This window comes from Bombina bombina, chromosome 2 (genome assembly GCF_027579735.1).
Source record: "Bombina bombina isolate aBomBom1 chromosome 2, aBomBom1.pri, whole genome shotgun sequence".
NCBI classification, from domain to species: Eukaryota; Metazoa; Chordata; class Amphibia; order Anura; family Bombinatoridae; genus Bombina; species Bombina bombina.
Window position 1 is genome coordinate 1228774543 of NC_069500.1, and position 27889 is coordinate 1228802431.

The window sequence follows — 27889 nt, forward strand, 5'->3', positions numbered from 1 at the left end:
TTCCGCCGCTCCCCGACATCGCCGCCACTAAATAAAGGTATTAACCCCTAAACTTCTGGCCTCTCACATCACTACCACTAAATAAACCTATTAACCCCTAAACCGCCAGCCCCCCACATCGCAACAACCTAAATTAAACTATTAATCCCTAAACCTAACCCTAACATAACCCTAACACCCCCTAACTTTAATATAATTAAAATAGAGCTAAACTAAAGTTACAATTATTAACTAAATAATACCTATTTTAAACTAAATATATACTTACCTGTGAAATAAAACCTAAGCAAGCTACAATATTACAAATAGTTATATTGTAGCTAGCTTAGGTTTTATTTTTTATTTCACAGGTAAGTTTGTATTTATTTTAACTAGGTAGACTAGTTAGTAAATAGTTATTAACTATTTACTAACTACCTAGTTAAAATAAATACAATAAAAACTAACATTACAAAAAATAACAAACGAAATTATACAAAACAATAAAATTATTCTTATTCTAATACCGTTTAAAAAAAATAAAAAACCACCCAAAATAAAAATAAACTAATCTATAATAAACTACCAAGGGACCTTAAAAGGGCCTTTTGGGGGCCCTTAAAAGGGCCTTTTGTAGGGCATTGCCCTCAAGTTCACAGCTCTTTTCCAACAAAACAAACACCCCCTAACAGTATACAAACCCCCACCCCCCAAACCCACAAAATAAAAAAATAAAGTAAAACCTAATCTACCCATTGCCCTGAAAAGGGCATTTGTATGGGCATTGCCCTTAAAAGGGCATTTAACTCTTTTGCTGCCCAAGCCCTAATCTAAAAATAAAAACCCACCCAAAATGAAAAAACACATTACACAAAATAACAAACAAATTATCAAAAATAATAAAAATTATTCCTATTCTAATACCCATTTAAAAAAAAAACCACCCCAAAATAAAAAAACCTAATCTAGAATAAACTACCAATAGCCCTAAAAAGGGCCTTTTGTAGGGCATTGCCCTAAGTTAAACAGCTCTTTTACCTGAAAAAAAACACCAACATTACAAACCCCCACCCCCCTCCAAACCCACAAAATAAAAAAAAACTATCTAAAAAAACCTAAGCTACCCATTGCCCTGAAAAGGGCATTTGTATGGGCATTGCCCTTAAAAGGGCATTTAGTTCTTTTACAAGTCCAAACCCTAAACTAAAAAAAAAACACCCCAAAAAAACTTAAAAATCACTAACCCTTAAAAATCTAACCCCCGAAGATCCACTTACAGGTTTTGAAGTCCCGCTTGAACGATCTTCATCCATGCGGCGAGAAGTCTTCACCCAGGTGGCCTCTTCTATCTTCATCCAGGCGGCGAAGACCTCATCCAGGCGGCCTCTTCTATCTTCATCCAGGCGGCCTCTTCTATCTTCATCCAGGCGGCCTCTTCTATCTTCCTCCAGGCAGCATCTTCTATCTTGAGCGGGTCTAATAGGATTTAAGCAGCTCTCGTTCTATTGGCTGATTCAGCCATTACTGTTGGGGGGGGGTCTTTGTATTTTTTTTCAGGGAAAAAAGCTGATATCTTTGGGACAATGCCCCACAAAAGGCCCTTTTAAGGGCTATTGGTAGTTTATTGTAGGCTAGGTTTTTTTTTTATTTTGGGTGGGCTTTTTATTTTGATAGGGCTATTAGATTAGGTGTAATTCTTTTTTTATTTTGGATAATTTCCCTTAGTCTTTTTTATTTTTGTAATTAGTTTGTCATTTTTAGAGTAGTGTTAGGATTTTTTTAATGTGTAGTTTAGTTTTATTTAATTGGTAGTTAGTTTACTTTTAGTTTAATAATTAAATTAGTTTAATTGTTTGTTTAAACGTAGTTCTTTTAATTTGACAGGTAAGATTTAATTTAAGATAGGAAAATTGTAATTTTAATATAAAGTTAGGGGGGCGTTAGGTTTAGGGGTTACTAGTTTAGTTTATTGCAATGTGGGGGGCTTTCGGTGTAGGGGTTAATAGTTTACTTTAGTATATTTCGTTGTGGGGGGCTTGCGGTTTATGGGTTAATAGGTTTATTATACAGGGAGTGCAGAATTATTAGGCAAGTTGTATTTTTGAGGATTAATTTTATTATTGAACAACAACCATGTTCTCAATGAACCCTAAAAACTCATTAATATCAAAGCTGAATAGTTTTGGAAGTAGTTTTTAGTTTGTTTTTAGTTATAGCTATTTTAGGGGGATATCTGTGTGTGCAGGTGACTATTACTGTGCATAATTATTAGGCAACTTAACAAAAAACAAATATATACCCATTTCAATTATTTATTTTTACCAGTGAAATCAATATAACATCTCAACATTCACAAATATACATTTCTGACATTCAAAAACAAAACAAAAACAAATCAGTGACCAATATAGCCACCTTTCTTTGCAAGGACACTCAAAAGCCTGCCATCCATGGATTCTGTCAGTGTTTTGATCTGTTCACCATCAACATTGCGTGCAACAGCAACCACAGCCTCCCAGACACTGTTCAGAGAGGTGTACTGTTTTCCCTCCTTGTAAATCTCACATTTGATGATGGACCACAGGTTCTCAATGGGGTTCAGATCAGGTGAACAAGGAGGCCATGTCATTAGATTTTCTTCTTTTATACCCTTTCTTGCCAGCCACGCTGTGGAGTACTTGGACGCGTGTGATGGAGCATTGTCCTGCATGAAAATCATGTTTTTCTTGAAGGATGCAGACTTCTTCCTGTACCACTGCTTGAAGAAGGTGTCTTCCAGAAACTGGCAGTAGGACTGGGAGTTGAGCTTGACTCCATCCTCAACCCGAAAAGGCCCCACAAGCTCATCTTTGATGATACCAGCCCAAACCAGTACTCCACCTCCACCTTGCTGGCGTCTGAGTCGGACTGGAGCTCTCTGCCCTTTACCAATCCAGCCACGGGCCCATCCATCTGGCCCATCAAGACTCACTCTCATTTCATCAGTCCATAAAACCTTAGAAAAATCAGTCTTGAGATATTTCTTGGCCCAGTCTTGACGTTTCAGCTTGTGTGTCTTGTTCAGTGGTGGTCGTCTTTCAGCCTTTCTTACCTTGGCCATGTCTCTGAGTATTGCACACCTTGTGCTTTTGGGCACTCCAGTGATGTTGCAGCTCTGAAATATGGCCAAACTGGTGGCAAGTGGCATCTTGGCAGCTGCACGCTTGACTTTTCTCAGTTCATGGGCAGTTATTTTGCGCCTTGGTTTTTCCACACGCTTCTTGCGACCCTGTTGACTATTTTGAATGAAACGCTTGATTGTTCGATGATCACGCTTCAGAAGCTTTGCAATTTTAATAGTGCTGCATCCCTCTGCAAGATATCTCACTATTTTTGACTTTTCTGAGCCTGTCAAGTCCTTTTGACCCATTTTGCCAAAGGAAAGGAAGTTGCCTAATAATTATGCACACCTGATATAGGGTGTTGATGTCATTAGACCACACCCCTTCTCATTACAGAGATGCACATCACCTAATATGCTTAATTGCTAGTAGGCTTTCGAGCCTATACAGCTTGGAGTAAGACAACATGCATAAAGAGGATGATGTGGTCAAAATACTCATTTGCCTAATAATTCTGCACTCCCTGTAGTGGTGACAATGTAGGGCTTAATAACTTAAGTATAGTGGGGGCGATGTGGGCGGACGGCAGATTAGGGGTTCATAATATGTAAATAGTGTTTGCGATGCGGGAGGGCGGCGGATTAGGGCTTAATAACTTTATTATAGTAGTGACGATGTCAGGGAGCGACGGAAATTGGGTTAATAAAATTTTTTAGTGGCGTCGCTGTCGGGAGCGGCAGATTAGGGGTTAATAACTTTAATATAGTATTTGTAATGCGGGAGGGCCTCGGTTTAGGGGTTAATAGGTAGTTTATGGATGTTTAGTGTACTTTGTAGCAGTTTAGTTATGAGTTTTATGTAACAGATTTGAAGCGTTACACTACTGCTTTTAAATTGTGAAATGTTTCTTGTCGGTATAGGGTGTAACGCAAGCTTTTTTGCCTCACCGCAAAACTCATAATGGCTGCGCTATGGCAGTCCCATGAAAAAAACGTAATTTTTACATGTGCGGAACTGACGTTGCAGTACAGGCTGAAAGGCTTGCGGTACAGCTATACCGACAAGACTTGTAATGGCTGCGGTGCTGTTTTAACTCTGAAATTACCATTTTTTTCAGCGTTAAAACACAAACGCACAACTCGTAATCTATGTGTATGATAATAATGATCAGATTTCGAAGACTGCACAAAAAATTATACAATGGCATGAGTTTTCAGACTGAGTAATACAAATGATAGTAATAAAAACTACATCTAGGCCTCTAGGTTTGTAGTCCCTCTATTAATCATGTGGTGGATCAGAAAGTCATATAAATGAAGCTGTTTGGTATTAGAATTGGGTATAAATGGTTTTATGTAATGTGTGTATACTGAGTACAGCAAGCAAATAATGCTACAAAATCCCTCTCTCTAGTGTAAGTCATCTGGCAGACAGTGTGCAGAGGGCAGTCATGCGGTCTTATAACTGCTTTTGTTTCCTCTAGGTCTTGTTACCAGGCTGCGGTACCCTGTGTGCCAGAAAGGAAAGTGTGCCCCTACAACAGCGGGATTCAGCTACGGTATGCACATTTCACTAAGCCTCATGTGCAAATACTGCTGAAAAATCAAATTTGTGGTAAAAATGTAACACACTCCAAATGCTGGTTTAGCTATTTCATTAAGATGTGTATTCCTACAGTTCCTTTTTATAGCTGTGAGCAGCTTTATAAACCATGTGTTTGTCACTTCTATTTTCTACAGCTCTACTTTTTTCTCATCTTCCTGTGTATTGGGCTTCATTACTTGTACTGCTTCCTCTTTTTTTTTTTAACCCCTTGGCTTCCAGAAAGTTGCAGCACATTGCATAAATGTTGTATATTTTTTCAGGCTTCAACCCAATATGTAGTCTTTTTGCTTGCCATAGAAAGTCAGAGTTGTATATTCAGCATCTCACTATTAATTGCAAGGATTGTAATTATGTGCATCTAGTAAAAAGGAAGTTGTATTTGTGAGCTGTTGTTATAGGGTTATCCATACCAACATTGTAATATTGGCCAATATCTATTAATATTTCTCAATCACTGATAAAAATAAATGTTATTTTTTATTTCTATTATTATACATCCTACATACATTTAGCATAAACAATAAAAATAAGGACAAGAGATACCAACAAAAGTAAGAACAACATTATATTCTGATCACTAGTTGAAGGTATTGATATCAGCACCACAACTACAGCCTGTTAAAAAACTAGACTTCCGAGTTGCAGTAGAATTTGTTCTCAGAGGGTTCATAATTTACAACTTGCAAGGTTTTAATAGATCCAGCCAAATCTGAGTCTCTCCTTATTTGTTTAAATGTGTTTATGCTGCTTAGTTTATTTATTACCTAATTTACTTCAAGTAATTTAATTGGTTGGATATTTGTAAAAGTATTCAGAAATCCCTTATCCATGTATGGTAACACAAACCCTTTTGAACTATTTGAAGTAAATTATGTAATAAATATATTAAGCAGTATATATTTTAAAAAAATGTGTATGCAAAGATTCAATCTTAAAGGGATATGAAACTAAATTTTTTTCTTTCATGTTTCAGATAGAGCATGCAATTTTAAGCAACTTTCTAATGTACCCCTACATTTAGCAACCAATCAGCAAGGGCTACCCAGGTGCTGAACCAAAGACGGGCCAGCTTCTATGTTTACATTCCTGCTTTTTCAATTAAAGATACCTAAGAACAAAGAAAAACTGATAATTGGTGTAAATTAGAAAGTTGCTTAAATTTTATGCTCTATCTGAAGCATGAAAGAAAAAAATTGGGTTTCATATTCCTTTAAGTCTCTAATTTGAGTTGCTACTTTTTCACTGCACTGTCTCCCTGATTGCAAAGTCTGCCCATGCTTAGTCATTGGCGCATAGGATATAGCACTCCTACAGATCTAAAATATAAATACATTTTTCTTCAGTTTTGTGTGTATTTTCAGATTAATGTTTATTGTACCAATACTCTTCCTATGTCAAAAGTTCAGTTCTTCCTCCATAAGGGTAACAAAGGTACTTTATATTAATATTTAAGTTAGACGGTTTATTAGCCAAATAAGATGGTGACAGTGATTTTTTTTTTCAGTTTGTTTAATATTGCAGGAGTACTTATTTCTAATTTTTGAACTGAGGAATGAGGTAGAAGATTTCATAGTGTGTTTATATAATTACATGGCCTTTTGAGGGAGTATTATGCAACCTCTTGTTTTCCTCTTTCTATGCAATTTGATAAGTAGCCAGGAAGGGTCTGTGGGATTATACAGTAATAGAGAGGACATGACAAAGAGAAGTTGAGAGGCAAAGTATATTCAAAATTAGTAAGTGTTCAAGTCAAATTTACTTTGTCATTATTATTTTGAACAAAATGTTTCAAATGTGGCACATATGAACAAATTTGTAAACCCTAGAGACGTATATATATCATTTAATTTGGAGGTAAAATACCTTTTTTCGGAACTACCATATGATATAAGATTATTTTGTAAATTAATTTCTTAGATATATATTAGTAAGCTATAAAGGGGGGTAAGGAAAACAAAAAATGGTAATAAGCCTGTGCTCACTATAATGGAGCAGAGGTGTGTGTTGAAACTTAAAAAGATACTAAGATACACTTAGTTGAAAGATACAAGTGAAAGTAAGTTTACACACAAACTAAATCATTGTTATGCAGGTAATATAAACAGAATCATTTAAAATATAACTTTTAATAGGTTATTATCGGTTAAAATATTGAAATAGAATCCTTTCACATTTGCATTAACATTCAAAGACGAGTTAAAAACACATTGAGATAGCCTGTAAAATAAAAGTAGTAATAGCTTCTCTGTTTAATATCCATATGTCTATATGTTACAAGCATTGAATCATTGTGGATATATTGTCAGAGGTTGTTAGCAATGTTCTTTATATACTCCTATCTGGAGGTATGAAGCATAGAAACAACCCTGATCTTAGACTAAGCTCCTTCAATCCGGGAGCTCAATTTCATTTACCACTGTCTAATATTGCAAAGAGACCATAGCGAACAGGCTGGTTATGATTCTAATAATCAGGCTAAGCTCAAGCAGGTTAAAAAGGGGAGATAAGTACTCCCCAATGTTGCAACAATGTAAGTACTTATCTCCCCTTTTTAACCTAACTCACAAACGTTTTTATACATTGCATATAGGACCAGATTCCGAGTGGATTGCTAGCGTTTACCCGCAAGCGATAATGGGTTTATCGCTGGTGTTTGTGCTCGTCGGGTTTACCGCTGGTATTTAAAGTTAACGTGATTATGCTAGAATGTTTACTGTTTCCTCAGAGCTCTGGTTAACTGTTTTGTGAAACAAAAAGTGTCACAAAACACTTCAAAAAGTTATAAACTCTCAAAGGTATGAGGTCTCAGGTGAAAAAACAAAATTTATGCTTACCTGATAAAAGTATTTCTCTTGTGGTGTATCCAGTCCACGGATCATCCATTACTTGTGGGATATTCTCCTTCCCAACAGGAAGCTGCAAGAGGATCACCCACAGCAGAGCTGTCTATATAGCTCCTCCCCTAACTGCCACTACCAGTCATTCGACCGAAGACAAGCAAGAGAAAGGAGAAACTATAGGGTGCAGTGGTGACTGTAGTTTAAAAATAAAAAACACCTGCCTTAAAATGACAGGGCGGGCCGTGGACTGGATACACCACAAGAGAAATAAATTTATCAGGTAAGCATAAATTTTGTTTTCTCTTGTAAGGTGTATCCAGTCCACGGATCATCCATTACTTGTGGGATACCAATACCAAAGCTATAGGACACGGATGAAGGGAGGGACAAGGCAGGCGCTCAAACGGAAGTCACCACTGCCTGCAAGACCTCCCAAAAATAGCCTCCGAAGAAGCAAAAGTATAAAATTTATAGAATTTTGAAAAAGTATGAAGCGAAGACCAAGTCGCCGCCTTACAAATCTGTTCAACAGAAGCCTCATTCTTAAAAGCCCATGTGGAAGCTATCGCTCTAGTAGAATGAGCTGTAATCCTTTCAGGAGGCTGCTGGCCAGCAGTCTCATAAGCTAAGCGTATTATACTCCTTAGCCAAAAAGAAAGAGAGGTTGCCGAAGCCTTTTGGCCTCTCCTCTGTCCAGAGTAGACAACAAACAATGCAGATGTTTGACGAAAATCTTTAGTAGCTTGTAAATAAAACTTTAAAGCACGAACCACGTCAAGATTGTGTAAAAGATGTTTCTTCTTTGAAGTAGGATTAGGACACAGTGATGGTACAACAATCTCCTGATTGCTATTTTTATTAGATACCACCTTAGGTAGAAAACCAGGTTTGGTACATAACACTACCTTATCTGCATGAAAAATGAGATAAGGGGAATCACATTGTAAAGCAGATAACTCGGAAACTCTTCGAGCCAAGGAGACAGCTACTAAAAACAGAACCTTCCAAGATAAGAGCTTAATATCTATGGAATGCAAAGGTTCAAACGGAACCCCTTGAAGAACCTTAAGAACTAAATTTAAACTCCAAGGCAGAGCAACAGGTTTAAACACAGGCTTGATTCTGACTAAAGCCTGACAAAACGCCTGCACGTCTGGAACCTCAGCCAGATGTTTGTGCAAAAGAATAGACAGAGCAGAAATCTGTCCCTTTAAGGAGCTAGCTGACAAACCCTTCTCCAATCCTTCTTGGAGAAAAGATAATATCCTAGGAATCCTGACCTTACTCCATGAGTAACCCTTGGATTCACACCAATGAAGACATTTACACACCAATGAAGATATTTGATAAAATCAAGCGTTCAATCTCCAAGCAGTCAGCCGCAGAGAAATTAGATTTGGATGGTTGAAAGGACCCTGAAGTAGAAGGTCCTGTCTCAGAGGCAGAGTCCATGGTGGAAAGGATGACATGTCCACCAGATCTGCATACCAAGTACTGCGTGGCCACGTAGGTGCTATCAAAATTACCGATGCTCTCTCCTGCTTGATCTTGGCAATCAGACAAGGGAGCAGAGGAAACGGTGGAAACACATAAGCCAGGTTGAAGGACCAAGGCGCTGCTAGAGCATCTATCAGCGCTGCCTTGGGATCCCTGGACCTGGATCCGTAACAAGGAAGCTTGGCGTTCTGGCGAGACGCCATGAGATCCAGTTCTGGTTTGCCCCAACTTTGAATCAACTGTGCAAACACCTCCGGATGGAGCTCCCACTCCCCCGGATGAAAAGTCTGTCGACTTAGAAAATCTGCCTCCCAGTTCTCTACTCCTGGGATATGGATAGCTGATAGATGGCAAGAGTGAATCTCTGCCCATCGAATTATCTTTGAAACCTCCAACATCGCTAGGGAACTCCTTGTTCCCCCTTGATGGTTGATGTAAGCTACAGTCGTGATGTTGTCCGACTGAAATCTGATGAACCTCACTGCCGCTAGCTGAGGCCAAGCCTGAAGAGCATTGAATATCGCTCTTAGTTCCAGAATGTTTATTGGAAGGAGTGCCTCCTCCTGAGTTCACGACCCCTGAGCCTTCAGAGAGTTCCAGACTGCACCCCAGCCCAGAAGGCTGGCATCTGTTGTTACTATTGTCCAATCTGGCCTGCGGAAGGTCATACCTTTGGACAGATGGACCCGAGATAGCCACCAGAGAAGAGAATCCCTGGTCTCTTGATCCAGATTTAGTAGAGGGGACAAATCTGTGTAATCCCCATTCCACTGACTGAGCATGCAGAGTTGCAGCGGTCTGAGATGTAGGCGGGCAAACGGAACTATGTCCATTGCCGCTACCATTAAGCCGATTACTTCCATACACTGAGCCACCGAAGGGCGAGAAGTATAATAAAGAACACGGCAGGAATTTAGAAGTTTTGACAACCTGTCCTCTGTCAGGTAAATCCTCATTTCTACAGAATCTATCAGAGTTCCCAGGAAGGAAACTCTTGTGAGAGGGGATAGAGAACTCTTTTTTTCATTCACTTTCCACCCATGAGACCTCAGGAATGCCAGAACAATGTCCGTATGGGACTTGGCAATTTGGAAATTCGACGCCTGTATCAGAATGTCGTCTAAGTAAGGGGCTACTGCTATGCCCCGCGGCCTTAGGACCGCCAGAAGTGACCCCAGAACCTTCGTAAAGATTCTTGGTGCCGTAGCTAACCCAAAGGGAAGAGCCACAAACTGGTAATGCCTGTCTAGGAAGGCGAACCTGAGAAACCAATGATGATCTTTGTGTATCGGAATGTGAAGATAAGCATCCTTTTAGTCCACGGTAGTTATGTATTGACCCTCCTGGATCATAGGTAGGATGGTTTGAATAGTCTCCATCTTGAAAGATGGGACCCTGAGAAATTTGTTTAGGATCTTGAGATCTAAGATTGGTCTGAAGGTTCCCTCTTTCTTGGGAACCACAAAGAGATTTGAATAGAAGCCTTGCCCTTGTTCCTCCTTTGGAACTGGGTGGATCACTCCCATAACTAGGAGGTATTGAACACAATGTAAGAATGCCTCTCTCTTTATCTGGTCTGCAGATAATTGTGAGAGGTGAAATCTTCCTTTTGGGGAAGAAGCTTTGAAGTCCAGAAGATATCCCTGAGACACAATTTCCAACGCCCAGGGATCCTGGACATCTCTTGCCCAAGCCTGGGCAAAGAGAGAAAGTCTGCCCCCTACTAGATCCGTTACCGGATCGGGGGCTGATCTTTCATGCTGTCTTAGAGGCAGCAGCAGGCTTCTTGGCCTGCTTACCTTTGTTCCAGGCCTGGTTAGGTCTCCAGACCGGCTTGGACTGGGCAAAATTTCCCTCTTGTTTTGTATTAGAGGAAGTTGATGCCGCGTTCGTCTTAAAGTTTTGAAAGGCACGAAAATGAGTTTGTTTGGTCCTTAATTTATTAGACCTATCCTGAGGAAGGGCATGACCTTTTCCTCCAGTAATATCAGAAATGATCTCCTTCAGTCCAGGCCCGAATAGGGTCTGCCCCTTGAAGGGAATGTTGAGAAGCTTAGACTTTGAAGTAACATCAGCTGACCAGGATTTAAGCCATAGCGCCCTACGCGCCTGAATAGCAAAACCTGAGTTCTTAGCCGTTAGTTTGGTTAAATGAACAACGGCGTCAGAAACAAATGAATTGGCTAGCTTAAGCGCTTTAAGCTTGTCAAGTATATCATCCAATGGGGTTTCTACCTGTAAGGCCTCTTCCAGAGACTCAAACCAGAAGGCCGCAGCAGCAGTGACCGGGGCAATGCATGCAAGAGGCTGGAGAATTAAACCTTGTTGAATAAACATTTTCTTAAGGTAACCCTCTAACTTTTTATCCATTGGATCTAGGAAAGCACAACTGTCCTCGACGGGGATAGTTGTACGCTTAGCTAGGGTAGAAACTGCTCCCTCCACCTTAGGGACCGTTTGCCATAAGTCCCGTGTAGCGGCATCTATTGGAAACATTTTCTTAAAAATAGGAGGGGGAGAGAACGGTACACCTGGTCTATCCCATTCCTTAGTAATAATTTCTAAAAACCTTTTAGGTATTGGAAAAACATCAGTGTAAACAGGCACTGCATAGTATTTATCTAATCTACACAATTTTTCTGGCACTATAATGGTGTCACAGTCATCCAGAGTAGCTAAAACCTCCCTGAGCAACACACGGAGGTGTTCAAGCTTAAATTTAAATGTAGACATATCAGAATCAGGTTGAAGCATCTTCCCTGAGTCAGAAAAATCACCCACAGAAAGAAGCTCTCCTGCCTCAGCTTCTGCATATTGTGAGGGTATATCAGACATAGCTACTAAAGCGTCAAAGTGCTCTGTATTTTTTCTAGTCCCTGAGCTGTCTTGCTTTCCTTGTAACCCTGGTAGTTTGGACAATACCGCTGTAAGGGTATGTACCATAACTGCCGCCATGTCTTGTAAAGTAAACGCCATGGGCGCGCTAGATGTACTTGGCGCCTCTTGAGCGGGAGTCCCTTGAGCGGGAGTCAAAGGTTCTGACAGTGGGGCGAGTTAGTCGGCATAACTTCCCCCTTGTCAGTTTCCTCTGGTGATAAATCTTTTAAAGACAGAATATGATCTTTATAACTTAAAGTAAAATCAGTACATTTGGTACACATTCTAAGAGGGGGTTCCACAATGGCTTCTAAACATAATGAACAAGGAGTTTCCTCTATGTCAGACATGTTTAAACAGACTAGCAATGAGACCAGCAAGCTTGGAAAACACTTTGATAAATGTAAACAAGCAAAAAATTAACGGTACTGTGCCTTTAAGAGAAACAAATTTTGTCAGAAATTGAAAAACAGTGATAAAAAGCAGTAAATCTTACAAAATTTTTACAGTGTGTATAATAGACTAACAGAGCATTGCACCCACTTGCAAATGGATGATTAACCCCTTAGTTTCAAAACCGGATCAAAAAAACCATATAAACGTTTTTCAACAGTCACAACAAACTGCCACAGCTCTGCTGTGGCCCTACCTGCCCATATAACGATTTTGAAAGGCACAAAAACCCCTCAGAGAGGTCCCAAGTGTTCAGGAGACTCCTTCAGGGAAACTGGATGTCTCAAGCTGCAAAATCTGATGCGCATTTATTCACAGTGAGAGGGCCTAACAAAACTAACCCTAGGCAAAATCTAGCCAGCCATGTGGAAAAAACTGGGCCCCAATAAAGTTTTATCACCAATATGTATAAAAAAACGTTTAAAACACTTCCAGCAAACGTTTTATTTTTCAGCAATGTGAGAAAGTAATAAGAATATTACCTTTTACAGCAAGCATGATACAAGTCGTTATTAAATCACTGTAATCAGGCTTACCTTAAATAACTCCGGTATTAACAGCATTTTCTAGCATATTCTTTCTCTAGAAAAATTTAAACTGCACATACCTCATAGCAGGAGACCCTGCACGCCATTCCCCCAGCTGAAGTTACCTCTCTCTTCAGTTATGTGTGAGAACAGCAATGGATCTTAGTTACAACCTGCTAAGATAATCAAAGACCACAGGCAGACTCTTCTTCTATTTTCTGTTATTTGAAAATAACAAACTTTTGATTGAAGATAAACTAAATAAACACCACATCTCTCTAGCTACTTCCTTTTTTGTCGAGAGCTGCAAGAGAATGACTGGGAGTGGCAGTTAGGGGAGGAGCTAAATAGACAGCTCTGCTGTGGGTGATTCTCTTGCAGCTTCCTGTTGGGAAGGAGAATATCCCACAAGTAATGGATGATCCGTGGACTGGATACACCTTACAAGAGAAAAAAGGCAAAGGGCTTTAACATTGAGATAAATACATATACACCTCTAAAGATGTTAATGCATATATGTTTATATATGTGTAACATATATATTTATATGTGTATATATGTATTTACTGACATATATATATATATATATATATATATATATATATATATATATATATATATATATATATATATATATATATATACACATATAAACACCTAAATACATATATACACATATATATAGAAGTGCATTGGAGCTCTTTGCATTTACATAGGTGAAAACATGAAAAAACATATTTATGCAATATTCATATTTAAAAAGTGTTATACTGTGTATTTACTGTAAATATTTTACCACATATAGATATATATTGTACCAAAAAAATCATATATTTATATAGAAATATATATTTATGAATAAATAGAACATATTCTGTTATGTGAAGAACATTGGAATGTGAAATTTTCATATTTTCATGTTGGGTTAGTGCACTTGAGAATATGGGATCAGGTTCGTGTGCGAGTAGGGTGTTTTTCCACTTTTCATTCTCCATTGACTTGTATGGGGGAATACTTGAATGTAAACGCGCATGGCCATATTCTAACTTTGGCTTTTTGCACTCTTTGTGTAAGCGCGCAAGTGAAAACAGTTTACACTCAACTCATAATACGTGCGCAACCTGTTGCGCGCAAAAAGCTTACTTCTAGCGCAGTTAACGCTCGAGCAGGATGCATTATTTAGTGCTCAACTTGTAATCTGGCCCATAATGTTGCATATATTACAATAATATTTTACATTTTAATCAGCAATACATCCATGTCTTTTGCAGTGTGGAACAAGAATCATCTTTGTAACTTATTTTCAAGAATGCTTGAGTCTTATAACAGCAGTATGAGCAGTGTCTTGATTGGATAGTAAAAAAAAAGTAAAAAAAATGTTAAATTAATGTAGGGTAGGTCTGTTGAATATACTACAGCAATAAATACAATTCAAATATATTGTTTGTGTCATATCTATAAACTCCCATTAAGCACAAGATTTTCTTTGTGAGTTTTCTTTTATATTACTGCCTGATAAAAAAATTTCATCTTTTGAAAATGCCACCTATTTCTCTTCTTCTATCCCACAGATAAATGGGAAATAAACCCATCTGAGCTGACATTCATGAAAGAACTAGGAAGTGGCTTGTTTGGTGTTGTACGACTAGGTAAATGGCGCGCACAATATAAAGTAGCTATCAAAGCAATACGTGAAGGTGCAATGTCTGAAGAGGACTTCATAGAGGAAGCTAAAGTCATGATGTAAGTCACTGTTTTCTGATTAACAAGCAATACCATACTCTGATAAAACCAATGGTGTCTATTTGCTGTTAGAAACGTAAAAATATTCTGTATTTATACACTATAAACCGTAACAAAGCGTCCAAATCACTAACATGTGTAAAGTACTGCTTTATACACAAGCATTGAGCACACCAGGGGCATAATATATTATTATTAATAGCAAAAGAATCCAGAAACAGGAAACATGCTCAGATCTAGCTTACAGTCTAGAGCTTTATGGTAAATGAACCAAAATGTGTGAGGGTTAATTGCTTTTGCTAGGTGGAGAAGAGGTCATTAGAAGCTTGTTTTGGTGAGATATGGAGATGAAAAACTTTAGGAAGATAGGTGGTGAGCTTCTCTTTAACAGTTTTTTTAAAGATCCCCTGAAGCTTTAATTGAAGCTTTAAAAGTTGGGAAACTGAAAATTAAAGAGCATGTGCAGCCAGAGAGAGGTTGGAGAGACAGAATGTAATGATAGAAAATAATTGGTTTGGCATATGGAGTGCAGAAATATAGGGCTAGATTACGAGCGGTGTGTTAACTGTTTTGCGCAAGCGATATCAGGTTTTTGGGGCTGTTTGTGCGCAGGTTAAATTGCATTCTTATTACAAGTTGAAAGTTAATGGGAATGCGTGAGCGCAACCGAGATTTACGCTTCAATGATTACCTCGGCCTCAGAGCTCTGGTTAACACGAAATAAAAAAGTGTCACAGAACACATCAAAAATACATTGAAAAGTACAGTTACTCTCATAATAACACTTATCTGATAAAAATTATTTAAAAAAAATATTGCACAAAAAAGTTATAAGGGATCAAAGATGTGAGGTCTAAGGTATTAGGGAAAAAAAGACATGTAAAGGGCTTTAACATAGAGATACATACATATACATGTCTAAAAATGTATATGTATGTGTATATATATATATATATATATGTTTATATGTGTGTAGGTATTTATTTATGTATTTATATGTGCAGTCGCTCTTTTCATGTAGGTGTAACTTAACATTGTGATAACGCTTTAATCCGATGTCGGATTTCTTGAAAAATTAATTAGTTGCTATGGTAACCTGACCTTACACTATCAAATTTATGTTAAGCGTCTGTGCTCCTTACCTGTGATTACCTCTAAAGAGAAACAAAAACTAAGATACACTTATTTGTAATACATATGTGTTAACTATAAGCAAATACTATTTTTTATTATAATTATATTTTACACTTTATTAATATATGTAATATATATTGCTGCCCTAGTCATAGGTCTAGTTTGAATTTTGTAGATATGTACTTGCATATATTTATTATATGTAAATACATGATGATATTTACATAAGAACATAAGTGGAACTATTCCTATACATGGGACAACAATAAATATTAAATATTTAAAAAAAAATCTGCATTGAAACACTTTAATTATTTGCAAGTTTTAAAATTTAAATTGGGAAATAGGTTTCAAAAAACTTTTTTTTCCTCTTTTATGCCCAGTTGAGCTGCGTGTAATTTTTTTCAATGTATCAACAGCCTCCGAAGTGTATTAACGGTTTGTGCTTTCATTGGAAACCTGGTATAAGTTATTTAACGTCTTCTTTTTTTTTTAATATATTTTTTATTGATTTCCGCATGCACAAACAACTTAAACAGAAATTCTTACAGCATTTGTAATAAATTAATCATTCCGATTGTTCAAAAACAAGTAAAATGAATAACTAGCATTTGAACTCATACATTGGAACCAAACCAGGTCCTTCTTGGGATCATATATACAAAAAACAATCCATGTCTTAAGTTACATTTCATTCGAGATATAATAGCATACATAATGACCACAGGGCAAATGTACAATACCTAGTCAAGATAATAAGAAACACTATTCCCCTATAGAGCAACTTGGGGTCTCTCCCGATGACCTGACCTGCCATCTGTATTAGAGTGCATTCCGAACCGAGAAATATACCATGCTTATCATCATTATTCCGTGAACATACCATCCATACATTCAAAGAAAAAGAAAAAAGAGAGACAGAAAAAAAAAAAACACGAAAGAACAAACCTTCTCTATTCTTCCTCTCTCCCCTCCGCCATCCCCACTGCATTATCAATATTATATTTAACGTCTTCTAATACTTTCTATGGGATGCAAAAATATTTTCGATATTAGGGTATAACACGCCATCGGAAGCAGTCGATAAACAAAATTGCTTCTGATAGCATATTTATCGTTTTTTGTGACCTTGCACAAACCTAATTACGGTTCAATGGAAGCAGGCCCTTTATTGAGAAGAAGAAGTAGAGTGTTTCAGAAGAAATGGGTACAGGATGCTGTTGTTTCTTATTGGGTTTATTATTCCTGAAGAGGTTTGAAAGATTTTGGGCATTGTCACTGTTAGTGGGAAGAGGAGTAGACATGCGTAGGAGGTAAATGAGAATTTATAAGGTGTCTGGGGTTTGACAAAGAGGGATGACAGAGTGGATACAATATTTGTTTGGAAAGCTTAAAGAGACATGAAACCCAAAAGTTTTCTTTCATGATTCAGGTAGAGAATACAATTTTTAGCAACATTGCAATTTACTTCTATTATCTAATTTGCTTAATTCTTTAGATATCCTTTGTTGAGCCAATCACACGCAGCACCTATGTGCAGCAACCAATCAGGAGCTACTGAGCATATTTAGATATGCTTTATTTATGATATATCAAGAGAATGAACCAAATTAGATAAAGGAAGTAAATCGGAAAGTTGTTTAAAATCGCATGCTTTTTCTAAATCCTGAAAGAAAAAAATTGGGTTTAATGTCCCTTTAAGGGTGTGATATTTTTCCCCTGGGACTCAACACAGGAGCAATTTTGCAGGCATTTGGTGTGTTTTATTATGTTTTTTGTTCTTGTGATTAACTGTAGTGTGTGCATCCATGTCAAGTGCCCTGTGAAGCCACAAAATCTGGACAAGAGAGAGTAGAGATTGTATAGAGAAGTGGTTTTAGTGTTGTCACTTTTTTCTTGAGAACTTGTGAAAGGGAAGCTGCAGTTGCAATCTAAGTGAAGCAGAAGATTAGGAGATAATTTTTTAAAAAGAAGGGGTAATGAGATAACTTGCAGTTATTACATATATGGGTAGTCATTACAGTTATGGATCTTTACCAAGACTGGATCAATGGAATATCCTTCACAAATGCTGGAGAAGCAGTCCACTAAAAGGCCAAAGGAAGTTATTAGATACATTAGTTTGGAGGCTTCTGAATTCTTACGGTTGCCAGTAGGGATAATGAAATATCCAACAATGAGTCTACATATGTAGGTTGAGAGAAAGGGAGAAAGCCAGGCTTCAAAGTAGTTTGTAAATTGTGAAGCAGCTCCAAGGGCCAACATTAAACAGCAACCAAGGAATAGGGGAAGTTCACATTCAGTGCATCAATTCAACTATTATTTTGCAAAGGGGTGGATGAAAATATACAGTAAAATATACAATTATTACAATTATTGTACTCAGCTGCAGTGTTCCCATATTAAAACACCCATAGAGTTAATGCACAAGCCTTTTGGAGCACAATGCATGGAAGCTCAGAGTAACATAAACTTCATGTGTCCTAGTAGATCATATTGTCTAGTAGATCTCATCACCTCTGGTATAATTCCTTTACTATAATTTATTTCATCCTCCTGCAGACTTTGGCGCACTTTATATGATGAATGAATAGGAATGAAGTCCCCCACCCCCTTAAAGGGACATTAAACACTAAATATATGCTAGATAGAATGATGCATTCAAAGAAAAGATTAGTCCATGACTAACATGTAGATGTATTTATTAAAGTTTCATTAGTTGTTTAAAAAGTGACAAAATAAGTGTTAAGTTTTAGTGTCTATAAAACACTGGGAGCTGCCATGTTGTAACTTGTGTTACCTTCTGTGCTGTGGCCAATTAGAGACAGTTATAAATAGCTCACTAGAGTGTGCAGCCAATGGCTGTGTGGTATATAACAGTGTTCTGCACTTCCATTTCTAACAGGAACTGAAAAGCTCACAATTTCAGAATGGAATTACAGGCAAAGAGGACAAAATAAATAATGAAAGTATATTGCAGAGTTGTTTATTATATACAATTTATCATTTTATATTACCAACTCAAAGTGTTTAATGTCCCTTTAATGTTATGCTTACCTTCATGTTTTCACTTTTTGTTTGGTTTATGTTTAGTAAAATGTTTTTATTGTAGGTTCATAGATTAGGACCTTTTTTATGTAACACTTGGTATAATTGTATGTTCTCTAGGATCTCATTTTTTGCTGAACACGTTTAAACAAAGTTATTAAACAAAACAACCATCTTGAGCTAAGTGAATACAGCAACATTTCCTGTAAGGGAAAATCTTAGTTTACACTATGGTATATAAAAAAAAAAATTATACCTATACATATTTGTTGATTTTAAAAATATTTCTTGCTTCTAATATTGTTTTTCATTTAAATATTTTGTCACCTATTTAGGAAACTGACTCATCCGAAGCTTGTACAACTTTATGGTGCTTGTACACAACAAAGGCCTATTTATATAGTTACGGAATTCATGGAACATGGTTGCCTTTTAAACTACCTTCGTCAGAGGCTTGGACAGTTTAATTCTGACATTCTGCTCAGTATGTGTCAAGATGTGTGTGAAGGCATGAATTACTTAGAACAGAATAACTTCATCCATCGAGATCTGGTAATAACTCTTTAAATAGTTTAGTTAGGCAATATGTAATGTGTTCCCAACCACAATTCTCTGTCTTAACACCAACTGGGCAGCCAATATGTATAAATTAACATCCAACATTAACATCATTGTACCATTATTAACAACCGTCTCCGGCCTATCCTTAGAAAACAAATATGCTAAACATAGTTTGCACCTGCACTCACTGGTTATACTGCCTAATTATACTGCTGTAATAATTCATTAAGATTTGATCAGTTTTTCCTATACAAATTTTCAGATTTAAAAAAAGGCTGAACAAGTTAAAATGCTGCTCTTTCATGCTATTGGTAAAAAATATTTTCTGTTCAATATCGCTTTGAAAAAATGACAATGCTAAAATCAGAGTTAAGCATATTTTCTTACAAATGTCCATAAGAAAGTTCCACAGCACCAAAGGTTATCTTCAAGTATTATGCTTTTATTTTACCATACATCAGGCAACATTTCGGCCCCACTGGCCTTAATCGTGTATATCATATGCATGATTAAGGCATGATTAAGATCAGTGGGTCCGAAACATTGCATGATGTATGGTAAAATAAAAGCATAATACTTGAAGATAACCTTTGGTGATGTGCAATTTTCTTTTGAACATTTGTATGATTTAGGGGTTAGCAGTAACCTCTTCCTCGTGCACATTTTTAAGAAACTTATTGAATACCTACACAGTGCTGAGCCCAATCTATATATTGTGCATATTTTCTAACAGTACTTTATGTACTGCATATTATTTTGAATTGGTATTATGTATGGGTTAATGTCATTGTGGACAAATGAAGATATCTTATAATTTAATATTCAGTATAGTTTTGAGTAATGATTTTTGTTTCTAATGAATATTTTTATTGCAGGCTGCCAGGAACTGTTTAGTAAACGATGCAGGTGCTGTTAAAGTGTCTGATTTTGGAATGACACGGTAAATATTTTCTTGCATATTTTGTGACAATGATTGGGTTCAAAGGGATTGGGGCTATTATTATGATCCTTTAAGGGGACATGAAACCTAATTTTTTTCTATCATGATTCAGATGGGGTGTAATTTTAAAAAATAAAATAATTAATTTATGTAATAGAATTTAGTTTTTTTTTTTGGTGTTCTTTGTTGAAAAGCAGTTAGGTAAACTCAGGAGCGTGCATGTATGGAGCATTATAGGGCGGCAGTTTTGAAATAACGCTTTAAACAATCTTATACTTTTGCATGAACACTAGATGGCAGCAGTGTTTACACAATCTGTGGCCCTATAGTGCTGAAGACATGCACAAAACCAATGTCTTGGTAAAAACCAGGACTTGGGGGGCGCCAAAAGGTATATGAGTAAATGAGATACAATATATTTACCCGTCAAATAACACTGTATATGTTATTCAATTAAATACACTGTGAATGATAAAAAAATGTTCAAAGAAAGTCTCAAGAATCTTGAAACATCAATTGATACTCTAGAAAGAAACACCAGGTACTCACTAAAGTGGCAGCACTGTGCTATCAGACTGAGAGATTGCAGAGTCTCAGCTCACTGGCCCCCCGCCTCTTCAGACTGGGTTCGCCTTCTCTTCATGTGAGTTAAACAAACTTCTTCCTGCTGGCATCCAGGTCACAATCTGTAACCGGATCTCGATTTGCCCTACTGAGGGATTGACGTAAGGAGAAACTACTCCCAATGCGATAATAATAATTATTTATTATTATCGTTTATTTATAAAGCACCAAACTTTTAGGCAGCGTTATACAGAGGTAGATTACAATCAAAAGTGTACAATACAATAAAAAAAAATTACAATGAGACATTTTGTAAGACTGTACAATATACATTACTATACTTACATTGACAAACAAACAAAAAAAGGAGAGGAGCGCCCTTCCCTTGAGCATGGATGTAGATGCACTTTTATACAGAGTGAGCTACAGTTAGAGGCTTTCAAGCTTACAATCTAAAGGAGAAAAAATATATGGGACGGCAGGAGAGGGCGAGGTTATATAAATCAGTAAGGAGTAGGGTGGAAGGGGAAGGTTGGGTGGGAAGTGCTTGCAGAGATTTGCAGTGCAGTAGAAAAGTGTTAAGGGGGGTGGAGAAGTTGCAGACAGAGGGAGGAGGATGGGAATCTGATAAGTCTACAGAGCAGGAAATACAGAGAAATAGAAAAATGGACAAAACAAATGTGGTCACAATATTCTTGATTGCAGAGAGGAATCAGTGTGGTTACAGTGCTGGGAAGATGGGTGTTTGCAGAGATTTGCAGTGGAGTAGCAGGAAGGAGGGTGTCTGTTGCTCTTAGTAAAGAAGTATTATGTCTGTCTGAGATGGCTTGCAGGAAAGATGGGTGTTTCCAGAGATTTGCAATGGATTAGCAGGAACGAGGGTGTCTGTTGCTTTTACTAAAGAAGTATTATGTCTGTCTAATAAAACATTGAAATTGAAACAAAGCCCTGTACTATACAATGCATTTCTCGACTGTCTTGCCATTTCCTCCAGCATAAATAACTACAAAATTCAGTAGTAGTTATTTCTATAATCAGCCAATTACCACACACACTCTCCTCCTCTTGAGCTACCAATGATAGACAACATAATAATATATACGGACCTTATATACATATATATCTATATGAGGTAGGATAAGTGCACTCACACTAACTGTGTTAAAATCCCAGGGTGCTAAGAATTAGGTAGATAATATATATGAAACTAAGCACTCACTGGTCTTAAAGTATAAATAAACAAGTTTAATAAGCAGTGGCGTTTTTTAACAAATAAGTACAGTAATAGGTGAATTAATATACCCTCTGTGTGTCATACAAAAACTATATACAATTTATACAAAACCCATCTTAAGCGCTAAGTCAAATATGTTACAATCTGTAATAACAATGGATACAAACATATCAGTTCAGTGTATCACAATCTTACTTGTATTAGACCTGAGGCAACATTGTAAGTGCTGAAAACCTTACATGTGGTTAGCTATTGCTAATGCCTACTATAGAGTGGCTCACACATACTGAAACTAACAAGGAATTGCGGTGTACTTACTGTGATAAGCGAAAGAAAACCGCTGGCTCTGTTACAGAAGCCATGTTGCCTGTCAGGTTAATAGAGGGAGTGTGTCCGCCCCCAAAGACGTCATCATGATGTCATTGACACGCCCCTAATGCGATCGTAGCTATAACACTAGTTACACTTTAGCTTGTTGTAACTAGTGTTATAGCCACAATTGCATTAGGGGCGTGGCGATAACGTCATGACGTCTTTGGTGGTGGACACTCTCCCTCTATTAACCTGACAGGCTACAGGGCCTCTGTAACAGAGCCAGAGGTTTTCTTGTGCTCACTGCTTACCACGGTAAATACACCGCAATTATTTAATTAAAGGGCCACTGTAAGTAAATATTTTCTATGCCTGTTACTAACTAACTACCCCAAATACGCTTTTTATCAATAGCATTTCATTAACATATCTCTACCGTATATCAGAAATCTTGTCTGCAAATTTAATTGTTTTCCAAACCCACTCCGTGGGTATCCTTTGCTCTGTACCAATCCGTTTACAATACCTAGGTTTCAAAATGGCGCTTTAAACACAAAGTTATTGGTTTAAGTATTTTGAACATGCAGTGCTGAAAATAGTGGGCAGGATAACGTGACATCATCAGTGAATAAAAGATATAACTCTTAGAACGTTATGAAACTTCGTTTTGGAGAAAATATAGGTTAGTAGGTTTTAATTAATGTTTATTAACTTTAATATGTTAGTTGTTTAGCTTAAAAATTATAACAGAAAGTAATCCTTTAAGTGATTTCCTTGTTAGTTTCAGTACGTGTGAGCCACTCTATAGTAGGCATTAGCAATAGCTAACCACATATAAGGTTTTCAGCACTTACAGTGTTGCCTCAGGTCTAATACAAGTAAGATTGTGATACACTGAACTAATATGTTTGTATCCATTGTTACTACAGATTGTAACATATTTAACTTAGCGCTTAAGATGGGTTTGTGTAAATTGTATATAGTTTTTGTATGACACACAGAGGGTATATTAATTGACTTATTACTGTACTTATTTGTTATTTATTTTATTTTTAACAGGTGTTTTATGATTGTGGGTGTATGTTGTCAGGGTAACCTCTTGGTGGTTTTTCTGGCTGTGGGAGGGGCCTAATGCCTTTAAATTGCTTGTCACTGTATTCACTATTGTTGGTCTGATGAAGGGGTGAACACCCCGAAACGTCTCTGCTTATTAAACTCAAGTTTATTTATACTTCAAGACCAGTGAGTGCTTTGTTTCATATCTATTATATATTTTATATATAAATATATATATACATATATATATATATATATATATATATATATATATATATGTGCCCCCCTAATACTTTGCACCTGATTTTCTAATATGCCATCCTGGACCTAAATGAGCAATAACTATTATAATTACATATCCACTACATAGGCGTGTGCTCTTCAACAAAGAATACCATCAAAATGAAACAAAGTTGATAATAAAAGTAAAATCGAAAACTATCTTAGTCATGAGAGAAACATTTTGGGTTTTATGTCTATTCAAAAAATCTTATAAAATAACAGTTACCTTGAAAAAAAAATGAACAGCTACATAGAAACACTAAAATCAAATAATTCTACAATGAGTACATTTGACACATTTTAAAAATAATAAGCGAGATTACGAGTTTTGCGGTAACAGGGGTGCGGTGCTAATGAGCAGTTTCAGCTCACCGCTTACCTACAGACAACGCTGGTATTACGGGTTTTTTTCAACCCGGCGTTAGCCTCTAAAAAGTGAGCGGAGAGCAAAATTTAGCTCCACATCTCACCTCAATAGCAGCGCTGCTTACGGTAGCGGTGAGCTGGCTAAACGTGCTCGTGCACGATTTACCCATAGGGATCAATGGGGCAGAATCTGCTGAAAAAAACCTAACACCTGCAAAAAAGCAGCGTTCAGCTCCTAACGCAGCCCCATTGATTCCAATGGGGAAAGTAAATTTATATCTACACCTAACACCCTAACATGAACCCCGAGTCTAAACACCCCTAATCTTACACTTATTAACCCCTAATCTGCCGCCCCCGACATCTGCATAATATTATTAACCCCTAATCTGCCGCTCTGGACACCGCCGCCACCTACATTATACTAATGAACCCCTAATCTGCTGCCCCCAACATTGCCGGACCCTACATTTTATTTATTAACCCCTAATATGCCTTCCCCAATGTCGCCTCCACCTACCCTTATTAACCCCTAATCTGCCACCCCCAACGTCGCCGCCACTATAATAAATATATTAACCCCTAAACCTAAGTCTAACCCTAACCCCCCCTAACTTAAATATAATTTAAAATAATGTAAATAAAATTACTACAATTAAATTAATTATTCCTATTTAAAACTAAATACTTACCAGAAAAAAAAACCTAAGATAGCTACAATATAACTAATAGTTACATGGTAGCTAGCTTAGGATTTATTTTTATTTTACAGGCAACTTTGTATTTATTTTAACTAGGTACAATAGTTATTAAATAGTTATTAACTATTTACTAACTACCTAGATAAAATAAAGACAAATTTACCTGTAAAATAAATCTTAATCTAAATTACAATTACACCTAACACTACACTATAATTAAAATAATTTCCTAAATTAACTACAATTAACTACAATTAAATTAAATAAACTAAAGTACGGAAAAAAAAACACACATAATTACAGAAAAAAATAAAATAATTACAAGAATTTTAAACTAATTACACCTAATCTAATCCCCCTAATAAAATAGAAAAGCCCCCCAAAATAAAAAAATCCCTACCCTATACTAAATTACAAATAGCCCTTAAAAGGGCTTTTTGCGGGGCATTGCCCCAAAGTAATCAGTTCTTTTACCTTGAAAAAAAAAATACAATACCCCCCCAACATTAAAACCCACCACCCACACACCCAACCCTACTCTAAAACCCACCCAATCCCCCCTTAATAAAACCTTACACTACCCCCTTGAAGATCACCCAACCGGGCAGAAGTGGTCCTCCAGAGGGGCAGAAGTCTTTATCCGATCCGGGCAGAAGAGGACCTCCAGACGGGTAGAAGTCTTCATCCAGACGGCATCTTCTATCTTCATCCATCCGACGAGGAGCGGCTCCATCTTCAAGACATCCGACGCGGAGCATCCATCCAGACCGACGACTACCCGACTAATGATTGTTCCTTTAAATGACGTAATCCAAGATGGCGTCCCTTGAATTCCGATTGGCGGATAGGATTCTATCAGCCAATCGGAATTAAGGTAGGAAAAATCCTATTGGCTGATGCAATCAGCAAATAGGATTGAAGTTCAATCCTATTGGCTGATCCAATCAGCCAATAGGATTGAGCTTGCATTCTATTGGCTGATAGGAATAGCCAATAGAATGCGAGCTCAATCCTATTGGCTGATTGGATCAGCCAATAGGATTGAACTTCAATCCTATTGGCTGATTGCATCAGCCAATAGGATTTTTCCTACCTTAATTCGGATTGGCTGATAGAATCCTATCAGCCAATCGGAATTCAAGGGACGCCATCTTGGATGACGTCATTTAAAGCAGTGTTTTTCAACCAGTGTGCCGTGGCACACTAGTGTGCCGTGAGAGATCCTCAGGTGTGCCACGGCAGACTGACAACAGTGTGACATATTTTTTAAACTTTGCTTGTTTTTTACTCCCAGTGCAGGGGTAGTTTGTAGGAGGCATGGCATAACAGCACAATACATACAGTATGTATGTTTGTGTGTATGTGTATATATATATGCTGTATTAGGCTACAATGTGTGATTTTTTTAACATTTTGGGATGGTGGTGTGCCACCGGATTTTTTAATGTAAAATAGTGTGCCACGGCAAAAAAAAGGTTAAAAATCACTGATTTAAAGGAACCGTCATTCGTCGGGTAGTAGTCGGTCTGGATGGATGCTCCGCGACTAATGATTGTTCCTTTAAATGACGTCATCCAAGATGGCGTCCCTTGAATTCCGATTGGCTGATGCAATCAGCAAATAGGATTGAAGTTCAATCCTATTGGCTGATCCAATCAGCCAATAGGATTGAGCTTGCATTCTATTGGCTGATAGGAATAGCCAATAGAATGCGAGCTCAATCCTATTGGCTGATTGGATCAGCCAATAGGATTGAACTTCAATCCTATTGGCTGATTGCATCAGCCAATAGGATTTTTCCTACCTTAATTCGGATTGGCTGATAGAATCCTATCAGCCAATCGGAATTCAAGGGACGCCATCTTGGATGACGTCATTTAAAGGAACCGTCATTCGTCGGGTAGTCGTCGGTCTGGATGGATGCTCCGCGACTAATGATTGTTCCTTTAAATGACGTCATCCAAGATGGCGTCCCTTGAATTCCGATTGGCTGATGCAATCAGCAAATAGGATTGAAGTTCAATCCTATTGGCTGATCCAATCAGCCAATAGGATTGAGCTTGCATTCTATTGGCTGATAGGAATAGCCAATAGAATGCGAGCTCAATCCTATTGGCTGATTGGATCAGCCAATAGGATTGAACTTCAATCCTATTGGCTGATTGCATCAGCCAATAGGATTTTTCCTACCTTAATTCGGATTGGCTGATAGAATCCTATCAGCCAATCGGAATTCAAGGGACGCCATCTTGGATGACGTCATTTAAAGGAACCGTCATTCGTCGGGTAGTCGTTGGTCTGGATGGATGCTCCGCGTTGGATGTCTTCAAGATGGAGCCGCTCTAAGTCGGATGGATGAATATAGAAGATGCCGCCTGGATGAAGACTTCTGCCCATCTGGAGGTCCTCTTCTGCCCGGATCGGATGAAGACTTCTGCCCCTCTGGAGGACCACTTCTGCCCGGTTGGGTGAAGACGTCTCAAGGTAGGGTGATCTTCAAGGAGGTAGTGTAAGGTTTTATTAAGGGGGGATTGGGTGGTGTTTAGAGTAGGGTTGGGTGTGTGGGTGGTGTGGTTTATTGTTGGAGGGGTATTGTATTTTTTTTTACAGATAAAAGAGCTGACTACTTTGGGGCAATGCCCCGCAAAAAGCCCTTTTAAGGGCTATTTGTAATTTAGTATAGGGTAGGGATTTTTTTTTTATTTTGGGGGGCTTTTTTATTTTATTAGGGGGATTAGATTAGGTGTAATTAGTTTAAAATTCTTGTAATTATTTTATTTTTTTCTGTAATTTAGTGGGGTTTTTTTTTCGTACTTTAGTTTATTTAATTTAATTGTAGTTAAATGTAGTTAATTTAGGAAATTATTTTAATTATAGTGTAGTGTTAGGTGTAATTGTAATTTAGGTTAGGATTTATTTTACAGGTAAATTTGTCTTTATTTTAACTAGGTAGTTATTAAATAGTTAATAACTATTTAATAACTATTGTACCTAGTTAAAATAAATACAAAGTTGTCTGTAAAATAAAACCTAAGCTAGATACAATGTAATTATAAGTTATATTGTATC

General features: G+C 37.4%; 1 protein-coding gene across 2 annotated transcripts in view; it reads left to right on the top strand.

Moving 5' to 3' along the window:
- The window catches only part of TEC (tec protein tyrosine kinase), a 431581-nt gene that overhangs the window by 345133 nt on the left and 58559 nt on the right, over window positions 1-27889 (top strand). For both annotated transcript variants that reach the window (XM_053703987.1, XM_053703986.1), the window contains exons 12-15: window positions 4564-4638; window positions 14451-14622; window positions 19140-19356; window positions 20241-20305. In XM_053703987.1, coding sequence (XP_053559962.1) covers window positions 4564-4638; window positions 14451-14622; window positions 19140-19356; window positions 20241-20305 — 529 coding nt within the window. The remainder of the gene's footprint in view (window positions 1-4563; window positions 4639-14450; window positions 14623-19139; window positions 19357-20240; window positions 20306-27889) is intronic.